Source organism: Monodelphis domestica, chromosome 6 (genome assembly GCF_027887165.1).
Source record: "Monodelphis domestica isolate mMonDom1 chromosome 6, mMonDom1.pri, whole genome shotgun sequence".
Taxonomy (NCBI): Eukaryota; Metazoa; Chordata; class Mammalia; order Didelphimorphia; family Didelphidae; genus Monodelphis; species Monodelphis domestica.
In genome coordinates, this window is record NC_077232.1 from 86,047,098 (window position 1) to 86,071,813 (window position 24,716).

Below are 24,716 nucleotides of genomic sequence, written 5' to 3' on the forward strand. Positions count from 1 at the left end.
TATCCAAAAGTGTTAGAAATCTTGGCTAGAGCAGCAGCATCCTTGAGCCAAAAGGGAGTCTGGGGATTAGGCCTTAGAGGATTAAGTGGTGAGGACAGTGGGCTTTCTGTCTTTTTGGTAAAACAAGGAAGTTCTTCTGGCAGTTTCACTGAGAATCCTCCTTTTCATACATAAAATCTATGGTAAACACAACTGAGCTCTGGTCAATGGAAACACATGTTTCTATATGAGATCATCTGGCCAATGATCTACGAGGCTTAAATAAAATTTAAAAACTTTTCAATTAACCAATGCACAGTTTCTTTGGGACAGCATAGTATCTAAAAAGAAATAAAGACGCTCCACTCTGTGGTCTAAGAATGTTCTCATTTCCTTCTTGGTTCATGTCATCTACTATACTAAACAGAAAAACAAAACCCAACAGCAACAATCTTACCTTCTTCTGTCTTAGAATTGATACTAAGTATTGGTTCTCAGACAGAACGGTGGTAAGGGCTAGGCTTAAGTGACTTGCTCGGGTTTACTCAGCTAGGAAATATCTAAGACTGGATTTGAAACAAGATCTTCCCATCTCTAGACTTAACTCTGTCCACTGAACCACCTAGTTGGCCCACTGTCCTTTATACTTTTATCAGCAATGTCAGCTCACATCACCTTGTAGGATCATAGATCTGGAAGTAGCTTTAAGAGTTTATTTTATCTACTCCCCACATTTTAGAGATGAAGAAACTAAAACCTAAGGAGCTGAAATATCTTGTGAAATATCACTCAGGCTGAGTCTGAATCTGAATTCAGGACTTCTGACTCAAAATACAGTGCTCTTTCCACTACACCACATTGCATCCTTAAGATTTCAACACGTGGAAGACAGGGGATAAGATTTCAAAGTATCATGCTAATCCAAATAAGTCATTCCTAATACAAATTCAATCATTCTAAATGATATCTTTCTGAAAACGGTGAATAGATAGATAGCCTAGATAGATAGATGGATAGAGATAGATGGAGAGAGAGAGAGAGACAGAGACAGACAGAGAGACAGAGAGAGACACAGAGAGAGAGAGACAGAGACAGAGAGAGACAGAGAGAGAGAGAGAGACAGACAGAGAGACAGAGAGAGACACACACACACACACAGAGAGAGAGACAGAGACAGAGACAGAGAGACAGAGAGAAACACACACACACACACAGAGAGAGAGAGAGAGAGAGAGACAGAGACAGAGAGAGACAGAGAGAGAAAGAGAGAGAGATGAACAATATATTTTCTTTTCCTTGGACACTCCATCCCTCACAAATCTATGTGGAATACCACAGACGATGATGCTGCCCCAGCACAGAATCTGGTTGAATGGAATCAGCATAACTGGTACAAGGCTGAGTGTGAGGACTTGTAATAGAGAGGAGATGGGGCAGATTTGAGTAAAGTGTCAAAAGAGAAAATAGAGTAAAGAAGTTGTCCCATATCATGTGACCCCGGCTAATGTTCCTGTGCAGTCTTTCATCAGGTGTCCCATCTAACCAGAGTACATGCTAAGGTAATCATCATCTGTTGTTTTCTTCAGAGACTTGGGGGGGGTATGTATTTACAAACTGAACATGTCCCCACTACATACACTGATACACAGATATAATACACAAATAACACTGAAACATTTTATGTATATTTACATATTTCTATAATCATGTCACATATAATCACAGATGTAACACTGATAAACGCTAAGCTCAGATTTTCTCCAAGTCAGACTCAAGAATGAAGCATTCCTGTATTCTAAGCAACATGATAAATATGCTTAGGACTTTAAGCACAATTGATTTCATTGTAGAAAAACCATGGTACCAAAGAGAAAGGGTACATGTTTCCCCAAAGCATTGGCTTATATTGTAGCCATAATTATTGTCATCAATAACAACAATTGACGTTTGTACCTTGATAAGAGGTTTACACGTGACTTTACCTGTTACCTCATTTGCTCTTCCTAACACTGTGAGGTCAGTGGTACCATTTTCTACATTTTACAAGTGGCAAAAATGAGGTTGAGAGAGATTAAGGAACCCACCTGGTGTCATAGTGCTATTAAGTGTCTGAGATAGGATCTGAACTAAAGAGTCAGGAAACCAAGTTAAAGATGGAAAAGCAACTTACAATTCACTTGAACAAACAGCACAGCTTCCTCATGCCCAGCAGCATTTTCTGCTTTGACATAGACCCGGTAGATTCCTGGATTCTCATAGCGGTGTCGGATAGGTTCCCCTGTCACAGTGAGGTTCACATAGACAGCCTTAAAGCCATCGCCAAGATCCACCAGGTACTTTGTATTTAGAACATCACCCTAGTAAATAAAAATCAGAAATGATTTAGAAATTGACTAAATATACCCTATTATATGTGTGTATAATTTCATTCCAGTGGAACCAATGACTGTCCAACTCTGCCTCACTTAGATCCAATTCATAGGCAAGTGAAAGTATATCACCAGTGATGCCACTTTGGTCCTCCTCCAGTACAAAGGAACAATAACCAACCATCCAATCAATAATTCCACTTATATGTCCGTTGCTTTCCCAACTCTCACATTTTCTCAAACAATTTCCTACATCTTGAATTTCCCCCCATTTCTCCTACTGAAATTTGACCCATCCATTAATGGTCCAGCTGAACTGTTTCCTCCTTCATGAAACATTGTATGGTTCCTTTTCTCCTGTGAAATATCAAAGCATTTTGTTGATGCTTTTATGGACTCAGTACTGTTGGGGGGGGCTACTTCTTACTCAAACCCTAACCTCAATGAGCTCTTTAAGGACAAAGACTTGGCAACTGAGCAAAAGGCCTTCCACACTAGGTGCTCAATGAATATTTGTTGGATTGTATTGAATTCTATTATTTCCCCAACCAGCATTAGGGCTATTTCCAACCCTATTTGAATCCCCAGTAAAGACATTTTCCTTTTACAGCTACCCACACTGGTTTCTTTCACTCCTGATCAAATATTTTAATGACTGAACAAGGACTCAACTGCATGGTGAAGAACACTAACTCTATGTCTATCTATTCATCCAGCCATCCAACCAATCAGTCTATCTATCTATCTATCTATCTGTCTGTCTGTCTGTCTGTCTGTATAGCTAGCTAGCTATCATCTCTTTTGATTCTTACAACAGCCCTGTGCATTAGGCAGCATAGATATTATATCCATTTTATAGATAAAGAAACTGGGGATGAGAAAGAGGAAATGACTTTCCTTCAGTCACAAAGACTGACAAAGACCAGGGCTCTCTCCATCACATCATTCTGCCTCTATCTAGTGCACGACATATCTGCTTGTGGATTTTAACAACAATACCTCAAAAAAAAAAACACCCACCACAAATCTTTCTAAGCCCTCTACCATAAAGAAAGAAAAACATTATTCTTTTTCCTTTATAGCACCATGGTTTGTTGAACTTCCTTTTATCTAGTCATCCAAAATAGAAGGAACAATGCCCAGGCCATAGAGGTAGATTGCAATAAAGAGCTTCCACACTTATCAAAATCTCATCTCTGCTTCGGCATTTAATCACCCACAAAAGATGTTTACTGCCTCATATACTTCCCTGCCGTGAACATTATCCTTTAAATAACCATATTATCCATATACAGTTGGGAGAAATTGAGTGAAGGAATCAGTAACTTATTCAACTTTTCAGGGTGGAGGAATACTCATTTTTCCCAGTATGCCTACATAGCTAGACCAAATGGTAATAAAATAATATTAAAAGAGAACTGAATGTCCATGTTGCTTACTTTCTTCTTGTTTTTATTCATAGAATGTTAGAGCTGGAAGGGTCCTTTAGAACAGACTCTAAAGAGTTAGGAGGGATTTTGCAACATAGATTACTGCTAGAGCTGGAAGGGTTATTAAATTAGAACAAAGACTATTAGAAACAGAAGGTACTTAGAGATCATATAGTACAAAATCCTTATTCTATAGCTAAGGAAAAGAGGTCCAGAATGAAGAAGTGAACTGGCCAAGATAAGGTAACCTGTTAATAGGGAAGCTGGTACAAGAAGCTTGTTCTCTTGATTCCTGGTTCAAGTTTTGTCCTATTTATGATACTCTTGTCTTTTTTTTTAATCCTTAATTTCTGTCTTAGAATCTATACTGTGTATTAGTTCCAAGGCAAGAAAATGTTATGGACTAGGCAATGGGACTAAAGTGATTTTCCTGGAGTCAAAAAGTTAAAAAGCGTCTGAGGCTAGATTTGGATCCAGGAATTGCTATCTTTGGGAATATTTTTCAATCCACTGAGCCACCTAGCTGCCCTCATACTCTTGATTTAATATTATTGTCAAGTAATAGAAAACTAAAGGGTAACATTAACTCAGTTGTGGTAAAATAATTGTATTGAATTTATAATCAAGGCAGTATGGTAGAGGAGTTAGAGGGATAAAAATGGAGCAATGTTTTCCCCCAGATCTATCCTTTTTCATAATTTGACCCTTTTTATTGATTCCATCCACTCTATTACACCACAGTGTATTCTTCTGATAATCCTGGTTTTCAGCTGTGGCACTAATTCTCTCTCCCCTACACTCCATATACCAATCAGTTGCCACATCTTGTCATTCTACCTCCAGAACATCTCCCTCTTCTAGACATTTCTTGATCCTCTTGAACCACCCAACTTCAAATACTCATCATCAATAGCATTGGGGGAAACTAGATGGCACAGTGATTAAAGTACTGAGTCAGGAAGACCCAAATTCAAATTCAAATTAAGCTAATAAATGCCTATTACTTTCTATCCTTCCTTCCTTCCTCCCTTCCTTCTTTCCTTCTTTTCTTCCTTTTTCCTTTTCTTCCTTCCTTCCTTCTCTTTCCTTCCTTCCTTCCTTCCTTCCTTCCTTCCTTCCTTCCTTCCTTCCTTCCTTCCTTCCTTCCTTCCTTCCTTCCCTCTCTCCACCAATTCATCCTTCACATTATTGCCAGAATGATTTTCTGAAATCACAGGTCTGACTAACTCTATCCCTATTCCATCGGTTCCAGTGGATTCCTTATTATCTATTATATTTTGCCCCCATGCCTGGAATGTCTTCCTTCTTCACATCTTTTGGGAACCTTTCTACCCCCAACAAACTCTGTTAATGCTCACTTCTTCCTCTTCAAATGATCATGTACATCCTCATCTGTCTAATGGTGCCTTTCCTCCAGAGAGGAGGGACAACCAGTGAAAATGCACACAGACAGCATGTGGAGTGTCCTGTGAGTGGAACAGTGAACAGACAAGTATGCCTGGATGAGAGAATGAATATAATTTCCTCATATTCCATAGTCCAACTGCTGTTCCTATGACTTTGCACAGGCTCTCTTCTCCCTCCCTCTAACATACCTCCCTTCCTCCATGCCTGAAATGTTTTTGTTCTCCCTTCTGCCTCCTGGAATCTTTGGTTTTCTACCAGATTCAATTCAAATGTCACCTCCTACAGAACATTTTTCCTGGTTCTCCCAACTGCTAGGGTCCTTCCTCCTAAAACAGTCTTGTATTCATTTTACAAACAAATACATAATTGTATGTTTATTTGTATATATGCAGGTGGTTATTTCTCCCATTCAAAGGTAAGATTCTTGAAGAAAGGGGGTGTATCACTTTTGTCTCTTTGCATCTCTGGATGTCAGTGCAGTGCTTGTCACATAGTAGGACTGAAATGCTTGCTGACTGGTTGGGACCTCTCACTTTCTTCAAGTCTCAGCTCAAGTTTTTTTTTTTTTTTTTTGCGTGAAAGCTTTCTTGGTCCTCCTACTGCTAATGCCTCCCCCTCAAAATTATCCTGTATCTATTTTGTATAGATTATATTTTGTCTATTCTGCTGGCAATTAAGCTACCATGCTACAGGCACCACTTCCAGCAGTTTCCTTTCCATAATCCCCTGAAGACAGCTTCCTCACCTACCTTTTTAGCATCTAAGCCTTTATTTGTTGTCTTCCTCCAATAAAACGTAAGCTCTTAAAGGTCAAAGACTGACTTGTTTGTTTATATTTGTGCCCAGCAGTAGCTTGCACATTTTTGAGGCATTGCTTGTCTGACCCCATTTGGGATTTTCTTGGCAAAGATATTAGAATGCTTTGCTATTTCCTGCTCTGGCTCATTTTACAGATGAGGAAACTGAGACAAACCGTGTTAAGTGACTTGCCCAGGGTCATACAATTGATGTGTCTGAGGTTAAATTTGAAACTCAGAAAGATGAGTCTCTCTAAGACCAGGACAAGCACTGTATCCTATGTGCTATGTTGTTGCCTGTGGTTTTTGTTGTTGTTATTCAGTTGTATCTGATTCCTCATGATCCTGTGGACCACACCACAGCATGTTAAGAATTGGCAAAGATAATGGATTTGCCATTCTCTTCTCTAGTGAATAAAGGCAAACAGTCTTGCACATATAAATGCTAAATAAATACTTCATCCATCCTTCCATCCATCCATCTCTGTCCCTGTCTCTCTCCCCAACTATCTATCAAGTTTCCTCTGTTTCTCTCTGTCTCTGTTTCTCTCTCTGTCTCTTTGTCTCTGTCTCTCTGTCTGTCTCCATTTCCTTCTTATCTCCTCAGACAGATTATAAGATCTTCAAAGGCATGACTTGTTTCACTTTTATCTTAATATTCATCTCTATGTCCTAGAGCATTATGTGGCACATAGTAAGTAGTTTGTTGATTGACTGAGTGATGTGAATCCTACCTCACTTACTAGGTGTGATTTGGGGCATGTCCAACCTGTTTCCTTTCTTCTCTTCTCCCATCATCAATGTCAATAAGCATTTACTAAGTGCTGACTATAATGCTAGATACCAAGTTAAGTGTTAGTAATGTAAAGAAAGTAAAAAACAAAACAAAACAAAACACATGGGTCCTAACTTCAAGGAAAGTATTTCTCTTGGACCATAAAATCAGAATAATATCTGTAGCACTTGTTTCCTAAGGTGATGAGGATTAAATGATTCAATGTGTGTATTAAGGCTTGCAAACCTCAGTTACAGAAATGTAATTCATTAATATCATTGGGGTAGTAAGAACTAGTGAAATCTACTCTATTATTCAGGAATTATTTACTCAGGTTTCTTGTTTCTCCAGGATCTCTTTCCTGCTATTTGCCTTTTATCCTCCCTGTCACAAGAGTATGCATACTTGGCAGTAGCTTCAGAATGACTTTGCTACGTATAAGGGCTTGTTGCTTTTCTTCTTTTGGCATGGATGCCCAAATGCAGGAGAATCAGAGGGAGCACAGGGCAAGGGTAATCTCTTCACTTTGAGCAAAGCCTCTCTTCAAGCTCATACCCACTTAGAAGCCTGTGAATCTCAGCATTAAATTTGCCTTCAGTTTCTCTTGTGGGAGTGCGCAGGCATGTCCGATATTCATTCCAATCTATAGGTGGCAGCAAATTGTTATGTTTCTTGTACGTTTCTTTTCTCAGTTTGATGTAAGAGGTAAAATCAATGGGAAAAGTTTGTGGATCAAATAGCTTTATTTCTATCAGTCACATTTCTTTATTTATCTGTTATGAAATATCCAATCCTTTAAAAAAATAACCCTTACCTTTTTATCTTACTATCATTTCTAAGCAGCAAGGAATGACTGACTTGCCCAGGATCACATAGCAAGGAAGTGACTGAGGCCAGATTTGAACCCACGTTCTCCAGACTCCAGGATTGGCACTACCTATCTGCCTCAAGTCCTTTTTTTCAGACCAAGACCTGGAGAATATTAGGGAACTCCCAGTTAATTCTAGGGGTATGATTACTCTTAAAAGAAGACATAGTAACTGAACAATGCCTACAGAGTCAGAAAACATTGGTGATGTAATGAGAGATTCCTAACATGTTAGACTTGGGATCAAAGGAAATTAGAGCAAGAAACATGTAATGTAGGGGCTGCAATGGAATGCTGGAGCTAAAAGGGGACTGTGAGGCTATTAAGTCCAGTCACTATCTAAGACACAAGTCTCCTTTATGCCATACTTGACAAGCATTCATCTAATAGCTAGTAGAAGGTTTCCCTGGATAGGGAACATGCTACATCCATAGAGGCAGCCCCATTTCCATTTTGGACAGTGTCAATTGCTAGGAATCTTTTAATATTGAGCTGCAATCTGTCATTGCATAATTTTATACAGTATTCCTAGTTTTACAATCTGTGGATAAGCAGAATTCATTTAGGCAATCAGATCATATAGTGTATAGACTGCTAGATCTGAAGCCTGGAAGATCTACATTCAAATTCTGCTTCAAACACTTACAAGCTTTTGTGTGATCCTAGGTAACTCAGTAGACCCTCTAGATCTGTGGTGGCAAACCTATGGTACCTGTGCCAGAGGGGGAGGCACTCACAGCCCTCCCTGTGGGCATGTGTGCTCTTGCCTTAGCACATAGTTTGCCAGATTTTGTTACTAGAAAGCCAGAGGGATTTAGGGATGGGCTGCTCCCCTCCCCCTCTCCACAAACAGCTGAGGACATTACTCATATGACCCACTCCTCCAAAAGGTTCACCATCAATCACTGCTCTAGGTCTTAATTTCCTCATCTATAAAATGGGAATAAAGTCCATCCCCCTTGTGGGGTTTTTGTGAGGACCAAATGAGATAAAACATATAAAGCATTTTGAAAACTTTAAAATGCTATTTAAATGCTAGCTGTTATCATTATTAAGGCAGAGAAAAAAATTAATAATGAGAGCTCTCCAGGAGTGGAATGTCCATTAGTGCCTTAGGAAGTAGTGAGAACCTCATCATCTGAATTCTTAAGGATGGAAAACTATTTGTTGGGGAGAAAATGAAGGAGACTTCTCTTCCAGTATGAGTTGGACTACGCATCCTCTAAAGTCCCTCTCCATTCTGAGATTCTTTTAGGTTAAATGACTTGCCGAAGGGCACAAAGGTAGCTGGTGGCAGAGTCAGCATTCAGAAAGGGGGTTCTCCTGACTAGCAATCTAATGTTCTATCCACTGTATTATGGAAATCTTTCTCTTTTATCATTATTAGCCAGAGATATATTTTGGCAGCTGCCCATGGCAATGAAAGTGATACGTGGGACTCCAGAGTATTTGGAAGCCTAAGAATAAAATACCAGTTCATTCAAAATATTGGCCCAAATCCCCCTGAAAAAGGTTATTCTTGTATCTTGATAGAATCATAATGATGGAGAATGAAAGGAACTGAATATGTCAACATATAATGAGAGGATAACCCTATCATTGCCTTCTAGCAACATCAGAGTAATCAGGGAATAGAGGCAGGGATAGAGATTGGACTTCTGATTTCATTTATATAATGATCTCCCAAGTGAGGAAACTCTTTTCATAAATGCAGGCCAGTATCATCTCTGCTACTTACAGTCTTTGCCTAGTGATTTATCCAGGATCATACCGTTTCATGGGTCAGAGTGGGACTTAACTGAGGTCTTCCTGGCTCCAAGGCTGACCATACCATATTGCTTCTCAATTTGAGGAGTGGGGTGGGATGGAATATATTATTATGAATATAAGATCCCTCTGCCTCTCAAATATAAGCTATATATCTGAAATCAAATTTGTAAAGTCTAGTCTCCTTAATATACTACATAGAAGATACTCCATTTCCCAACTTCCCAGTGCATTTACATTGGTTGTCCCCCAAGCCTGGAATGTTCTCATCTCTGCCCCCTTGCCTTCCTTCTAGCCTCAGCTAAAATCCTATCTTCTACAAGTAGTATTTCCTGATTTCCTTTATTTTCCATGTGCCTTTTCTCTGTGATTTTCTCCAATTTATTCTGTATTTATCTTTTTTGGATTTAGCTATTTATTTGTTTTCTTTCTCAAAAGACTACAAATTCCTTAATAAGAGTGCCTTGTTGTTTCATTGTTTTTTTTTGTTTGTTTTTTAATCTTTCAGTGTATCCCTATTGGTTAGCACAATGTTTGGTATACAGAGGGTGCTTAATAAATGCTTATTGACTTATTTTTAAATCAGAAAAATATAACTACACAATGAGACATATAGCCCTCCTCTACTGGTATCCTCCTTTAATTCAGAAATGGTAGAGATCCTTAAAAATGATGCTAATTTATTGAAAGTGAAGGTAGATCCTATAGCAGTGTTCCTGAACCTTTTCCCAGTTTGAGTGCCCAGAGGGCAAATTCAAGCTGTCTGTGAGCCCCCAGTTACCAGAGAGTTGAGGGAGAAAGTGCTTGCCTGGACCAGTTGGGGGGGCATGCAAAAGAAGAGGGGAAAGAGCAGCTCCTCCAAGGGCTGGCTCTGCAAGGGTACCACAGCTTCACCAAAGAGGTCCTATAGGATCATAGGATATTGTGAAGTAAGGGAGAAACTATTCCAACCTCATCATTTTTAAAGATGAGGAAACAGACCCAGAGTGGGTCTGTCCAAGGCTGTGTAGGTAATGAGTAGCAGGTTTAGGATTTGAACTCATGGTCAATAACTTAAAAACCATCATTCTTTTTACTGCACCATTTTGTTTTCCTTTGTAAATAGGTGGTTTTATTTTATTTTATTTTTTGTACAGTAGAAAGAACACTTGGCTTTCTAGTCAGAAGGCCTAGATTGGGATCTTACCCCTTCCATTTATTAATCATGTGATGTTGAGCAAGACATTGACTTTTCTGTGCCTCGGTTTCCCCATAGTAACATGGGTATGATAAAGCTTTCATTGCCTACCTCCCATCATGCTATGAGTATCCAGGTGTTATGTCACACAATGTTTCGTCATCATTATATATTGGACAAATGTCAATAATTGTCATCCCTAATTTCTAGTGTTCCAAGAATTCTCATCTCTTCCAGAAGTTTTCTCTGCCCTCTTCTTGGTGTAACTTTGAATTTGAAAATCTTTTTCATTTATATTTCTCAGAGGAAATGGCTAGATCTCTCATTTGCCATTATTATATTTTATCTTGTTCTGTGCTTATTCTGTTGGACCCTATCTATTAAACTTGTGAATACTTTGAAGGTATGTTGTGTGCCATATCTATCCATGACTACACAAGGCTTTGCACACAGTAAGTGGTTAATAAAAGTCTATTGAATAGATTTGATAAGCTGAATCTTCAGCAAAATGGTGTGACTTGATTTTGGTCCCACTGGGACCAGAGGAGCTTGAGTAAAAAGCCAGACCCTCCAGCTGCCAGAGAGCCCTTACAAATTTTTCTTGGCATCCAGACTGCCATGAAAATTGGAGAGATCAAGGATGAGCCACATCATTATTCTAACCTCCAAGAGCTCCCCAGGAAGGCTCAAAAGCTCACTCACCTGCTCCTGTCTGACCACAAACGTGATGTCTTCTCCTGGCTTCACGGCCACAGTCTCTCCTTTGATGCTGACTTGCAGCCCTCTGGGGGCTGTCAGGGGGCACTGATGCTGAAGCACGTACCGCTGCAGGTCCACACCACCTTCACAGACATTAGATACCACTTTCCGGTACCTACAGCAGATGAGAGAAAGGTTTTTATGGAGAGAGCTGTGGCTTACTGGAAAGAACCCTACGCTGGGAGTCATAGGGGCTGGGTTTGAGCTCTAGCTCAGACATGTACTTGCTGTGGGACTTTAGAAGTCATTGGACTATACCTCTCTGAGTCTCTTTTTCCTTCCCTAGGAAATAAAGATAAGAGTTCCTGCGTTCTGTAGTTCAGAAAGAGGTTCAAATGAGAATGATTTAAAATGATCATAAACCAAACTAATACAAGCTTAGCACAGTACCTGGGACAGAGTACACTTTTGACAAATGTTGATGGATTCATGGATAAATGGATAAATATGGATATTTGATGGATAAATATGAGTATTAATATTATTATAATTTTTCCAGTCTATGATTTCATCAGTGTTGAGAGATTCCCAGGGAGAAAACCCCCTCTACCAAAGCAGAGCAGTGACTATTCTTAGATTTCTTGGGATGCTAAGTGATTTGTCTAGAGTCACATAGGCAGCATATGGCAAGGATGGGACTTGCACCCAGGTCATCATAAGCTTGTGGGAAAGTATCTTCCAAATGAAACTATGATTCATTAATAATAAATAATACTGGTAATTGTATTAATAATATATTTATACCAATAGAGGGACAGTGAGATGGCATAGTGGAGAGAGTGCTGGGTCTGAGGTTAGGAAGATTCATCTTCATGTGTTCAAATCTGGCCTTAGACACTTCCCAGCTGTGTAACCCTGGATAAGTCACTTGACCCCCATTGCCTAGCCTTTACCACTGTTCTGTCTTGGAACCAATACACAGTATTGATTCTAAAACAGAAGGTAGGAGTATTAAAAACAAACAAACACAAAAACATTTTACAGGTGATCAAACTGAAGCTGATAGCTTCCTGACTCCAAGTCCCCTTCAGCCTTCTGGCCTCAGAAGATGGCTGTGAAAACACTCTATAAACCAAATGATCAATACAAGTTGTTGTTATAATTATTGTTGTTGTTGTTGTTATCATTAGTGACAGACTTTGGGACAAAAAAGCCCCTCCAACACCTACCAAAAGCATGGGACAGAAAGCCCTAGCAGAATGCCAGGACTCTTCATTCCTCAGTCTGTCAGACCTGGACAAATGTATAACTTGACCATATCCTGACCACATCCATTCCTGAGAACTGTAAATCTCAATGGTGGCTCTAGCTTAACCCAGGACCGCCCAGAGGTCTGTGGCTTTGCACATGTATGTTGAAGGTCATATTCTCAAATAATTAAATCTTGATCTTTTGCTACAGCCCTTCCTAAATCCTGTTACCCTGAGTAGGGTGGAGATTGGAATAATTAAATTTTGATCTATGCTGCAGCCCTTTCCATTGTTCAGTAAAAGGTTTCTGTCCTAAAGTAATCTTAAGAAGGGAGGAGGAGGAACCTCCCTTGCCAATGGCGTTCACATTCCAATGGTGAAATTTCCAAAATTCACAAGTCTAAGAAATTTTAAGGTTTACAGAACCCCTCCCCCCCACCAGAAATAGCCAATAAAATCAATCCAAGTTGCCTTGTCTCCTACACCCCCTTCTTTCCCCAAATTGATAATCTTGCCCCACACAGGTGGGACTCCCCAGCAACCCCTACTGGCATTGGGCTCCCATTTGCTGCTGCTTTCCTCTGTCTCCCACCTCCATGGGACTCTTTTGCTAATCTTTTTGGCATTACGCTCCCTTGCTGCTTTAAATAAAGCCTCCTGTACCACCCTGCTCTGGTCCCACTGCCTCTTGAGTCCAAACTTCCATCAGTCAGATTGACAATTAGTAATAGTCCTTGATAGTAGGATTTCATTATCCTTTGGATCTCTCCCAAGACCTAGAACAAGGTTCCACATATAGGAAGTACTTGTGAAGCCTGTGTTGAGTGGCTTGCTGAATAAAGCAAAGCAATGGAGCACAATGGAAAAAATGCTGAACAGGACCATTGAATTCAGGACAGAGGACTGACTTGAGTTTGTATGAACCAGGCAACTTATTGAGTTCTTTTGGGCTTCTGTTTCTAAAATGAGAAGTTGGACCAGATGACCTCTAAGATTCCTTTCAGATTTAAATCTGTGATCTATTGGCTCATGAAGCAATTGTTTTCTATGAGGCATTATTGCTCTTTAAATGAGAGATTCCATTGCATTGGGAATAGGACAGTGGACTGAGAATTAGGAAGATTTGGGTTCAAATCCTGCCTCGGACACTTGCTAGCTATGTGACCCTTGGAAAGTCATCTAGATTTTCTGTGCTTCCATTTTCTCATCTATAAAATGAGAGAGTTGGGACTCAGTGATTTCTAAAGTCCTTTCCATCTATGATCCTATCATTTATTTTGAAAAATCATATGATTTTTGCTTCTGTTTAGAATATTTATTAAAAAGAATTTCAGGATGTTTCCTGAAATAACAGGAGGTACACTGGATAGCTCACAAAATGAAGACTTGAAATAGTCCCTTAAATACAGCACTTTCCAGAGTACAGACTGGTTTCACCTATATGATTTCACCAGATCCTTACAACCTGTGAGGTGGACAACTTAAGTGTCATCATCTTCATGTGGCTGTCAAAGCTAAGGTCATCTGCCCATGACGGTGGCTGCACAGAGATGAAACCATGGGTCCTGAGATTGCAACTTTCATGATGTCTCTACTCTGTCCCAAAGCCTTTGGTTTTTACCCTTCTATCCCCTTGACAAAGGAATAGTGATGTTTCTGCAGAGTAGCACAAGACTGCCCATCTTCCCACGGCAAAAATATAGGCTTTTTAATTCAGGAGACTATCCCCACTCATAGTCTAGAGAGAGAATACTCAGCCCTTGACATTGTTACCTGAAGAGTCTACTTTATACTTGGGGGGGGGGGGGGCGGGTAAGGGAGGATTGGATTATAAAATGGGAACTCTGGATTCAAGTCTTGCCAGTACCATTGATTAGGTATGATTGTGAACCAGTCACCCCCTTTTAAGCTTCCATTTCCTCTTCCTGTCTGATATGAACATGTTAGACTCAAAGGTGAGCCAAAACTGCTTCCAATTCTGACATTTCCAATTGTAAGAGTGTGAATTCCTGGAGGGCAAGACTGGACTTTTGCTTCTTAGTATCCCAACTACTTGACAAAAGTACCTGACACATAGTAGGTCGTTCATAAATATTCATTGACTGGCTGGTTGATTGAAAAGCTGATTCAACACTGACCTTTCATTTGTTTTGTTTTAATGTGAATTTCTACTCTGAAATGAGGCATCTTTTTGGTAGTTAGGGTAAAGCTCGTCAGCATAGTATTAAAACAGCAACGGTACCAAGCCATTTTATTTTGGTAGTTTGGGGGTGAGTCATAATAATAATATAAAAGGAAATTCCAAAAGGACCCATTATTATAAGCTTCTATTATTTGAATCACAATTTAAAAGAACCCCAGATCAACTAATTTTCCTGTTTGAGGAAACTGAGCCACAGGGAGGTTATGGTAACTCAGGTAGCATATGTCAGAGGTGGGATATAAAGCTGGATCCCGAACCAATAGTCTACCTACATATAGCCAACTTCTCATAGGCTACCACATTCTGACAATATTAGAACTACCAGTCATCTGAGAAAATTGGATCTTTTGCCATGTGATAAATCAAACAGGATGATTCTTATTTCCTGATTTTGACAAGTCAAAGGCTGACCCTGTCTTCCAAAGTAGATGGTATGATATCATCTGTCATTCACATTATGAGAAAAAATATCATTCAACATTCTTCTCTGTATTCCATGCTCTTATTTTCTATTCTCTTCTTGGGTTCCCTCCTCTTTAATTCCCAGTTACCATTAAGATTAGAGCTGAGTGAAAGTAACAGAAATGTTAAAATAATCTAATTTTTTTTAATTAAAAAAACTAGTGGGGTTTACAGAAGGAAAAAAAAAGGTCCTTGGGTAGTGGAAAACCCACGAATCAGGAGTTATTTCCAAATGTCATTTCTTTAACCAGAGTGGGATAAATCATTTCCCCCCTCTCTAGGTCCTGAGTTTTTCATCCGGAAAATAAAAGGCTATTCTGAATGATTTAAGGTACTCATATAATCTCTAGATTTGGAAGACATCTTGCACATTTTAGTCCATCCTTCTCCCTGTTTCACATATGAGGAAATAGAAGTCCAGAAAGATGATTTCCACAATTTATGGGATCACACACATCATTTACTCCTTACCGCATCCCCACCTGAATCTGGGACTGTATTCCAGGCATGATCATATTTCCCATGCTGGTACCCAAACCTCTATGTCATTTGCCACTGGTTCTAAACCATGTGGTCTCCAGAAGTGACCACTAACCCTCCTTTTTTGAGTTCGTTTCTATAAATTGCCTCCCCTTAGCAGGATGTTAGCTTTAGGAGAACAAGGAGTCTTTTGTACACGTATTCCCAGATCTTTGCACAAAGCCAGTCTTCATGTTGTAAATGGGGAGAGAGGGTCTAGAAGAGAATAAACATTTATATAATGCCTATGATGTGCCAGGCACTGTGCTAAGTGATTTACAAATAGTATCTCATTTGATCTTTACAACTCTGTGAGAGAGGGCTGTTATTCTTCCCATTTTATAGTTGAGAAAACTGAGGGAAGACAGAGGTTAAATGACTTGCTGGGGCCAAATATTTGAGATTAGATAGGAGGTTAGATCTTCCCTGACTCCAGGCCCAGAGCTCTATCCACTAAGCCACCTCACTGTGAATGCTAAATGGTATGTAAATACTTGCTCACTTTACCTATCAATTCAAGTGTCTGCCATCTGTCTCTGTGTCTATCTATCTACTTTCCTGCCTGTCTGTTCACTGACCTAAGTATCTAGACATCCACCCAGCTACTTTTCCCAGTATCACGCAGCAAAATTTTTAGGACTTGATAATATGATAATAATTGATAAAATGACTTATCCCTGGTCCATGAATCTAACTAGAGCAGGCAGTATGAGGGTGAGCTTGTAGGATTAGGTCTGGGACCAGAGAATAGGGAATGAGGGAAGAGATATCACCAGGGAGGAAATAATAAGTTTCCACAGTCCCTTGAAATATTTGATTTCCCAGATAAGGTGTCCCAGGAATTGGGATTCCTTGGGGCAGATGGGTGGCACAATGGATAGAACACGTAGGTGAGGAGTCAGAAAAACTTGAGTTTAAACCTTTAGTAGGCTTATAAACTTGGGCAAGTCTCTTAACCCTGTTTGCCTCAGTTTCCTCACCTTTAAAACAATCTGGAGGGGGAAATCTGGGTGGCTCAGTGGATTGATTAAGAGCCAGGCCTTGAGATGGGAGATCCTAGATTCAAATCTGACCCCAGACTCTTCTTAGCTGTGTGACCCTGAGCAAGTCACTTAGTCCCTATTGCCTAGCACTTACCACTCTTCTTGGAACCAATCCACAGTATTGATTCTAAAATGGAAGGTTTTGTTTAAAAAAAAAAAAAAGCAACCTGGAGAAGGAAATCCAGTATCTTTGTTACGAAAACCCAAATGGGGTCATGAAGAGTCAGACACGATTGAAAAATGATTCAATGGCAAGAACAAAAGGATTCCTTTAAATAAGGCCAGAAATGGGAAGAAAGGCAGAAGGTATGCTCTTAATAGCTGCACAAGCAGCAGCAAAAGAATGCCTTCACATTTTTTACATTAAGAAGTCAAGCTGGAAAGGAGAAAGCAAATCAAGATCAAAGGCAATCTTGACCGAGTCATCTCGGCTCCTTCGCTGATGGGACCCAGACAATGGCTACATTTGGGAAGTTAGGCAGGATATAAAGGAAGGCATCCTTGTACAAGGAGGAACTTCTGAGAGAGGAAACAGAACGTCAAGGTCAATGTGGATTCATCTTCTCTCCTCTCTTCCCTCCCCCTTTTCCTTTTCATACCTTCCAAAGAATTCTGGGTCCCTAAATGGTACAATTGGGTGGAGACAGAAGTCATCTATATTTGGGGGACGGACATAGATAAGCTGCAGGGCAGAGGGTGCTCAGGCAGGCTAGGGTGCCTAGAGACCAGGGACAATGATCACAGTTTCTATTTACTGCCTTTTTAAGACTTGCAAAGCATTTTCCTCGAATCTCTTTTTATTGATGAGAAACTGAGGTTCGCTATGACACAGGACTCAAGCACAAGTCTGATTCCAGGTCCAGCATTAGCTTCAGGATGAGAGTCAGCTGAAAGCCCTGGAGGATGATTAGCCTAGAGAAGAGAAAACTTATGGGAGAGACACTGTACTTTCCTTTAGGAAGAATTGCTATTTAGAATAGAGGTTTAGATTTGTTCTTCTTGAACCTAGAGGGAAGAACCAAGACCAACAGGTAGAAGTTACAGGAAGGCAGTTTTAGATCGCAGGTAAAGAAAGATTCCCTAACATTTAGAGCTAATTCAAAATGGAAAGGCTACCTTGGAAAGTAGTGTTTCGCACCATCGGAGTACCAATTTGAGGAGGGCTGGATGATCACTTATCCTCTATGTTATGGAAGAGAAGTCCTATAGGAAGCCTTTTCTGATTCTTATTATTTGTCTTCCCTGTGCTCCTCCCCTTCCCTTAGTCATGCAGATATTTGGTACAATGTATGCAGATTTGGTACAATGGACAGGCCCAGAAGAGGAGTAAGGAAGAGCTGAGTTCAAGTTTTGTTTCAGACTCACTGGCTGTATAATTTTAGGCAAGTCACATCCCAGTCAACTTTCTAAGATTATGGTGAGCAGAATTATTTTTAATTCACATTAGCAGACAGATGATATATCTTCTTTGGGAATTTCCTATATCAATGAAATTACAAGTCTACTTAAACATAAAATCTGATGACATGTCGCTAGGTCCCCTGAATAGAAAGTAGACTCTTTGATACCAGGGTCTGTTACCTCCTTTGACTTTGTAGCAACAATGCCTGGAACATTTATTGTTGTTGTTCAGTCATTTTTCAGTTGTGTCTGACTCTTTTTATGATCCTATTTGGGGTTTTCTTGGCAAAAATACCAAAATGGTTTGCCATGTTTTTCTCCAGCTCATTTGACAGATGTGGAAACTGAGGCAAATAGAGTTAAGTGACTTCCCCAGGGTTACTCCCTTAAGTAAATGTTTTGAAGGCAGATTTGAATTCAGGTCTTCCTGCCTCCAGGCTAGAGGTTTTAACTACTGCACCACCTAGTTACACAGCTAGTACATAAAGGCACTTATTAAATCCTTATTGGACTGCACTAGACAGGTAGTGATATGACAGAGGGAGAGCTGGGCTTAAAGTCTGGAAGATCTGAATTAGAATCCTGTCTCAGATACTTACTAGCTATGTGACTTTGGGCAAGTTACTTGACTTCTTATTTCCTTTTCTGTGTAATGAGGGGATTGGATTGGATTTAATGGTTATTGCCAATTCTAAGTCTGTGATGCTACAAATACAGGCTGAATTAAAGTCCTTTCCAACTACTATATTTTGTGATTCTATCAATGTCATAGGCCAGACATAGATAAAAGCTATAGCCTTCCAGGAGGCAAGAATATTCACTCCTAAAATTTAGAGATCAGAAAGACTACCCAGGAAAGATATAGATCTAGAAGGCATCAGATCAGCTAATCTAACACTCTCCCTTTAGAGTTGAAAAAAAAAAAAACTATCCCAGAAGAGAGAAGCATCTTTTTAAAGGAAACATGGGGAGGAAGTGGATAGGAAAAAAAAATCAAGATTGGCATTTCGGCTTCCTGACCAGCTCTCTTTCCACTTCACTATGACAATACTCCTTAAGAAGCATATTTCAAACCTCTTCAGCAACAACATGTTTTTCATGTATCTCACATGGCCCTTTGAAGGAGTCAGGGCAGGGATTTTTATGCTCATTTCACAGATGAAGAAACTGAGGCTTTGTGAGAGGGGATGACATTGAATAAAGGGCAGAAGCATGGCTCAAGACTCTTTCTTGGTTGAGAGTTCAATATTCTTTCCACTAGGGCAGCTAAGTAGCACATTGGACAGAGCACCAGACATCTAGTCAGGAGAACTTGGGTTCAAATTTGATTTCAAACATTTCCTAGCTGTGTGACCCTGGGCACGTCATTTAACTTTGACTAGTCCTTGCTGCTCTCCTGTCTTAGAATTGAAAATAAGACAAAAGGTAAGATTAGAAAGTTTGTTTTCTTCACTAATCTATTCTAACAGTAGTATAAAGAGATTCTGACCATTCTGGATTGTTCTTCTCCTTGAGTATGACACAGAGAAGGCTCAGTAACCCCACACTTACCCTGGGCTGCTAGTATATGCCTGCCCCAACACACAATCTTCAGGAGGTGAGTCAGGATTAAACCAGAAATTCGCAAAACACTTTTTGGCTTCTGATTTTGAAGTTGCTGATCTTTCAAATCCATAATCACTAATAGAAAAAAAGTAGAGAAAGTGATCAGTTATCACTACAGTCATTTCAGGGCAGGTCCTCTCTCTGGAATAGCCTAGAGAGGAGCAAGGTTATGAAAATCCATTTAAAAATTGTCACAGATAAACTTAGCTACAATGATCCAGGACAATTCTGAGGGACTTATGTCAAAGGATGCTATCCATGTCCAGAGAAAGAACTGTTGTAGTTGGAATGCAGATCAAAGCATATGGTTTTTCATTTTAATTTATTTGGGGTTTTTATTTTGGGGTTTTATATGATTATTCTCCTTCAAAGATGAACGATATAGAAAAAAATTTTTCATAATAACACATGTATAACCTAGATGAAGTTGCTTACCAGCTCCAGAAAGCAGGTGGGTAAGGAGGGAGGGAGACAATTTGAATTACATAATTTCAAAAACAAATATGTGGAAATTTGTTATTACATGTAATTGGTAAAATATCCTCATCATTTATAAAACAAATGCCTTTTTTCCTTATTAAAAAAATCACAGAATTTAGAGGAGTTTAGAGATCATTTAGTCTAAACTCTTTATTTCTCAAATGAAGAAACTGATGTCTAATAAGGGGAAGTTACTTTTTTCATGGTTGCACAGTTGGAAAGTGACAAAGCATGAGCTGACTTGGGTCTTTGACTTTAGCTTTGGTATCCTTTGCTTCTCATGAGGGCTGTGGGTACAGTATTTTGTTATGGTCCTGGAGATGATAAATAGCAATGGGAAAAGACTACCTTTCTTTTTTTTTTTAAACCTTTACCCTCCATCTTAGAATCAATACTGGGTATTGGTTCTAAGGCAGAAGAAAGGTAAGGGCTAGGCAATGGGGGTTAAGTGACTTGCCCAGGGCCACAAAGCTAGGAAGTGCCTGAGGCCAGATTTTAACCCAGGACTTCCTGTCTCTGGGCCTGGCTCTCAATCCACTGAGCCACCCAGCTGCCTCCTCCCTTTCTGATATTTGTGAGCACCAAAAGATTCAATGATCTGCCCAGGGATACATAGCCACTATCTGTCAGAGGTGGATCATGAACCCAGACCTTCCTTGCTCCAAGGCCAGTTGCCTAACCACTGAGGTGTATTGCTTGCTATTCTCCCCCTCCCTCACAGTCTTTGTTTGTCTGTCTCTTTCCTTGTTCTTTGTATCATCCTTAATAAACACTCTTTTTCTCTTTCTTTCTCTTATTCCCTCTTTCCCTCTCTCCCCTCTTCTTTGTCTCTCTGTTTGTATCTCTCCTTTTGTGGTCTCTCTTATTTTTTTCTCATTCATTCACCTTCTTTTCCTTTTTCTCTTCTCCTTTCCTTCTCCTCTATCTTGCTCTGTGTCGGTCTTTCTCCCTTTCTCCCTCTCTCTAGTCTGCCTTTCCTTGTGGAAATTTGATATCCATTTCCTTAGCAAAGAAGAGTCAAGTACCAATACACTGGACATTTTATGTATTCTTCTTAAATCTGTTCATTACTTCTGCCTCTTTGCTTGATTCTAAGCTTCCTGTGGGCAAATACTAGGTCTTCAAAATTTTTAATTGATTTTAAATATTTTTTTCATGATTACATGATTAATGTTCTTTCTCTCCCCTCTTCCTTCCCCCTTCCTAGAGCTGACAAGCAATTCCATTAATTTATATATGTCTTATCACTTCTTATATATATTTTTTATATTTTTATATTATTCATTTTTTATATTTTTTATATTTTTATATTATTCATTTTTATAATAATCTTTAAAAACCAAAACCCCCAATCCTATACCCATACAAGTTATAAATCACATGTTTGCCTTCTGCATTTCTACTCCCACAGATCTTTCTCTGGATGTGGATAGTGTTCTTTCTTGTAAGTCTCTTAGGATTGTCCTGGATGATTGCATTGCTACTAGTAGCAAAATTGTGAAATACTTATTACAATAATAAAAATTGCAAATATTCTTATTGAAACCTTCTTTCTCTTCCTACATGGACCACAGTGTGTTATGCACAGTAGCTACTTCATAAGTATTTCCTAAATATATGATGGATTGTATGCACTTTATGTCTGTTTTAAAATACAAAGTATCCCCCTTTTACTTCTTCATTTCCCAGGGACCACCTGGACTTCAAAGAAGACAGAAGGCTTTCTTTGGACTTACCAAAAAAAATCTGAGCTTGAACATTTGCACACACTAGATGTGAGTACTGATGTGAAGCTTTGCCCCTTGATACACCATGATGTGGTCTTCCTTTTCCGGAAACTCCTCTGTTGTCCCATGATACAGCGATTACCCTGTAATCAGCAAAGATGTCAGGCTACAGCACATGATGGTAAAAGTTCTAGTTGAGAGGAGGGAGAAGACCAAAAGTTGCTCTGGAGAACTCCAAACAGATCATAGAATACATACATTTTTATCAACAAAGACCATTTGGTTGAAGCCTCTCATTTTATAGGTGAGAAACTGAAGCCAGGAAGAGGAAAAGACTTATCCAAAGTCCTACCACCAGTAAGTGATAGAGCTAGGCTTTGTTCCCAAGTGTACTGTCTCCCCATTCAATATGCATTCTACCATGTAGCTCTGGACAAAACCATTGAGCGACAACTTATGAGAATGATCTCCTAACATACCCCTAAACCACCATTAGATTCTGGCATAATTCAAGTAGTACTCTCCTATCTAAAAACTGCCTTGACAAATCACAGTCTGAGAAGCTCTAAGGTTACCTAGACACAATTATATTTCTTTCTGGTTTAAGTCTGGCACTTCTTAATCCCCCAACTAACATTAGAGCCAGTGTCACAATACAACACTTTATTTTTGTGTGTGAATATATTTGTGTGTATATGACATAGCCATCACCTTCTTGATGAAAATATTCATGATATAAAGTTATGTGATTTCTCAATGACTTGCAAACTTTTGACATTTTTCCTTTCTAACTTCTGAATCATATTTGTTAGTGCTCTTTTTTTTTGGGGGGGGGGGATTATCCTATATCTATCTTTGCACTAAAGTCAAAGAGAATAAAAAAAAAACTACATGTTGATTTAATGTGGGGCACATCTTATTAAATTCTTCTTAGTATTTCTTTTCTGAAAGTCTTCTTAATCATGTGTGTGTGTATGTGTGTGTGAATGAGAGAGAGAGAGAGAGAGAGAGAGAGAGAGAGAGAGAGAGAGAGAGAGAGAGGGAGGAAGAGAGAGATATGCATCCCTTTCGGTAGCCTAGTGAAATCAGTGGAAGGTGGGATTACAAAGGAAATCAAAGGTTAGTAAAAGTAAAGATATATGTACAGATATCCTCATCTATCTTTATACATATTATATCACATATATATATATATGATTTATAGGAAATATATAGAGATGTGATTCATGGGATATATTTATATCTACATCTATTTCTGTCTCTTATTTCTCCCTGTCTCTGAATTTTTCTTTGTTTTGTCTCTCTCTGTGTCTGTTTTCACCTCTGTGTCTTTCCTCTCTGCTGTCTCTCTGTCTCTGTCTCTCTCCCTCCATCCTGCTTCCCTCTCTCGTTCCCCCACTCTTTTATATATATATATATATATATATATATATATATATATATATGTATATATATATATATATATATCCCATCCAAGGTAATGGAACCCCTGAAATAATCTCCCCTCAGTTAAGAGTCTCTTATCTATATTCTTATTCTCATAGGTTGACAAGGTATAATTATTTTTTTGGGGGGACTGTCTTTTTACAAATACTTATCATGACTACTGTAATATGAAATGATCACAATGTCCCAGGAATTCCTGTTTCTTGTTGCCTTTGGAGACATGAAAAAACATGATCCTCCAGTTCCTTTATTTGGCCTGCCAAATAAGGAGAATTTGTGACCCATCTTTTTATTTAGCTTTAACTTCCTCTTATCCTCTCATTATATTTAACTAGAGAATTTCTGGACTGATACAATTCAGTCCCATTAGTAACATGCTTGCTCACCAATGATCATTAGTAACTGGAAAAAGATCTCCCATTTGTGGCACTAACAATGAAACTAATGTTTATAGAGAGGCACAAAATGGTGTGATTCTTTGTATCTTCTGTCACCTTTTTATGACACTATCATTGTCATTGCAGAAGCAGCAGGGAGCTATTTAGGACTCAGGACTGTTTTCCATTTTTCTTTGTTTCAAGGGGTTGCCAAGAATTCATCACCAAGTAGCCTACCTCTTGTTGAGAAAGTTATTTGGTCCATGGTGGATGAGATCTATTAGTCTGTTGCAGGCTTACCAGCATGGTACAACCTATCAAATATGGTGGAGCCCAGGTGACCCAGGCTCACATCCAGGCTACTGTGATGCATCAGAGGAGAATTTTGTGGAGGAACCAAATATTATTCTCACCAATTGCTGGGTCATTTGTTCCCAGGGCTCACATTTTATGTATAATTTATCTCTGTTTGATAGTCAGTTTCAATGTTGTGCATGCATAGTAGTTCTGTTTTTTCCTTTGCAGTGCCTTCAAAATACCTGTAAGTTGGTGAGGTTCCAGTAGTCATAATCATCCTCAGTACACTGCCTGGGAAAAGAGGGTCTGAAGTCCACCTTCACCAGTTCCCAATCTGAACGGAAACTTATGTGACCAAAGACCCTAGTAAGGGAGGGAAAAGAACATATGGTGAATTCCAGAAACATTCATTTGTTTGCCCCCCCCCCCAATATGTGCTGAGTGCTCACTGTGTGGAGAGTGTCAGGGAGAAAGAAGACAAAGAAATCGTAGTAAAATTTGGAAAATGAAAATGCAATGAGTAAAGTGCAGAGAATTAGCGACATTAACTCTGAAGAGGAGGAGATTGTTTCCTGCTAGAAATATTAGGGTTAGGCAAACCTTGGAGAATGTGTACAAATTTGATAGAAAGGTCTTCC

The 24,716-nt window shown here is 39.3% G+C and overlaps 1 protein-coding gene across 4 annotated transcripts in view; it reads right to left on the reverse strand.

Moving 5' to 3' along the window:
• SORCS2 (sortilin related VPS10 domain containing receptor 2) overlaps positions 1-24,716 on the reverse strand; it is a 1,375,930-nt gene that overhangs the window by 66,709 nt on the left and 1,284,505 nt on the right. For all 4 annotated transcript variants that reach the window (XM_001372355.3, XM_056802395.1, XM_056802396.1 and 1 more), the window contains 5 exons: positions 24,321-24,441; positions 21,968-22,101; positions 19,698-19,826; positions 11,272-11,443; positions 2,150-2,336 (listed from right to left, as the gene is read on the reverse strand). In XM_001372355.3, the coding sequence (XP_001372392.2) occupies positions 2,150-2,336; positions 11,272-11,443; positions 19,698-19,826; positions 21,968-22,101; positions 24,321-24,441 (743 nt within the window). The remainder of the gene's footprint in view (positions 1-2,149; positions 2,337-11,271; positions 11,444-19,697; positions 19,827-21,967; positions 22,102-24,320; positions 24,442-24,716) is intronic.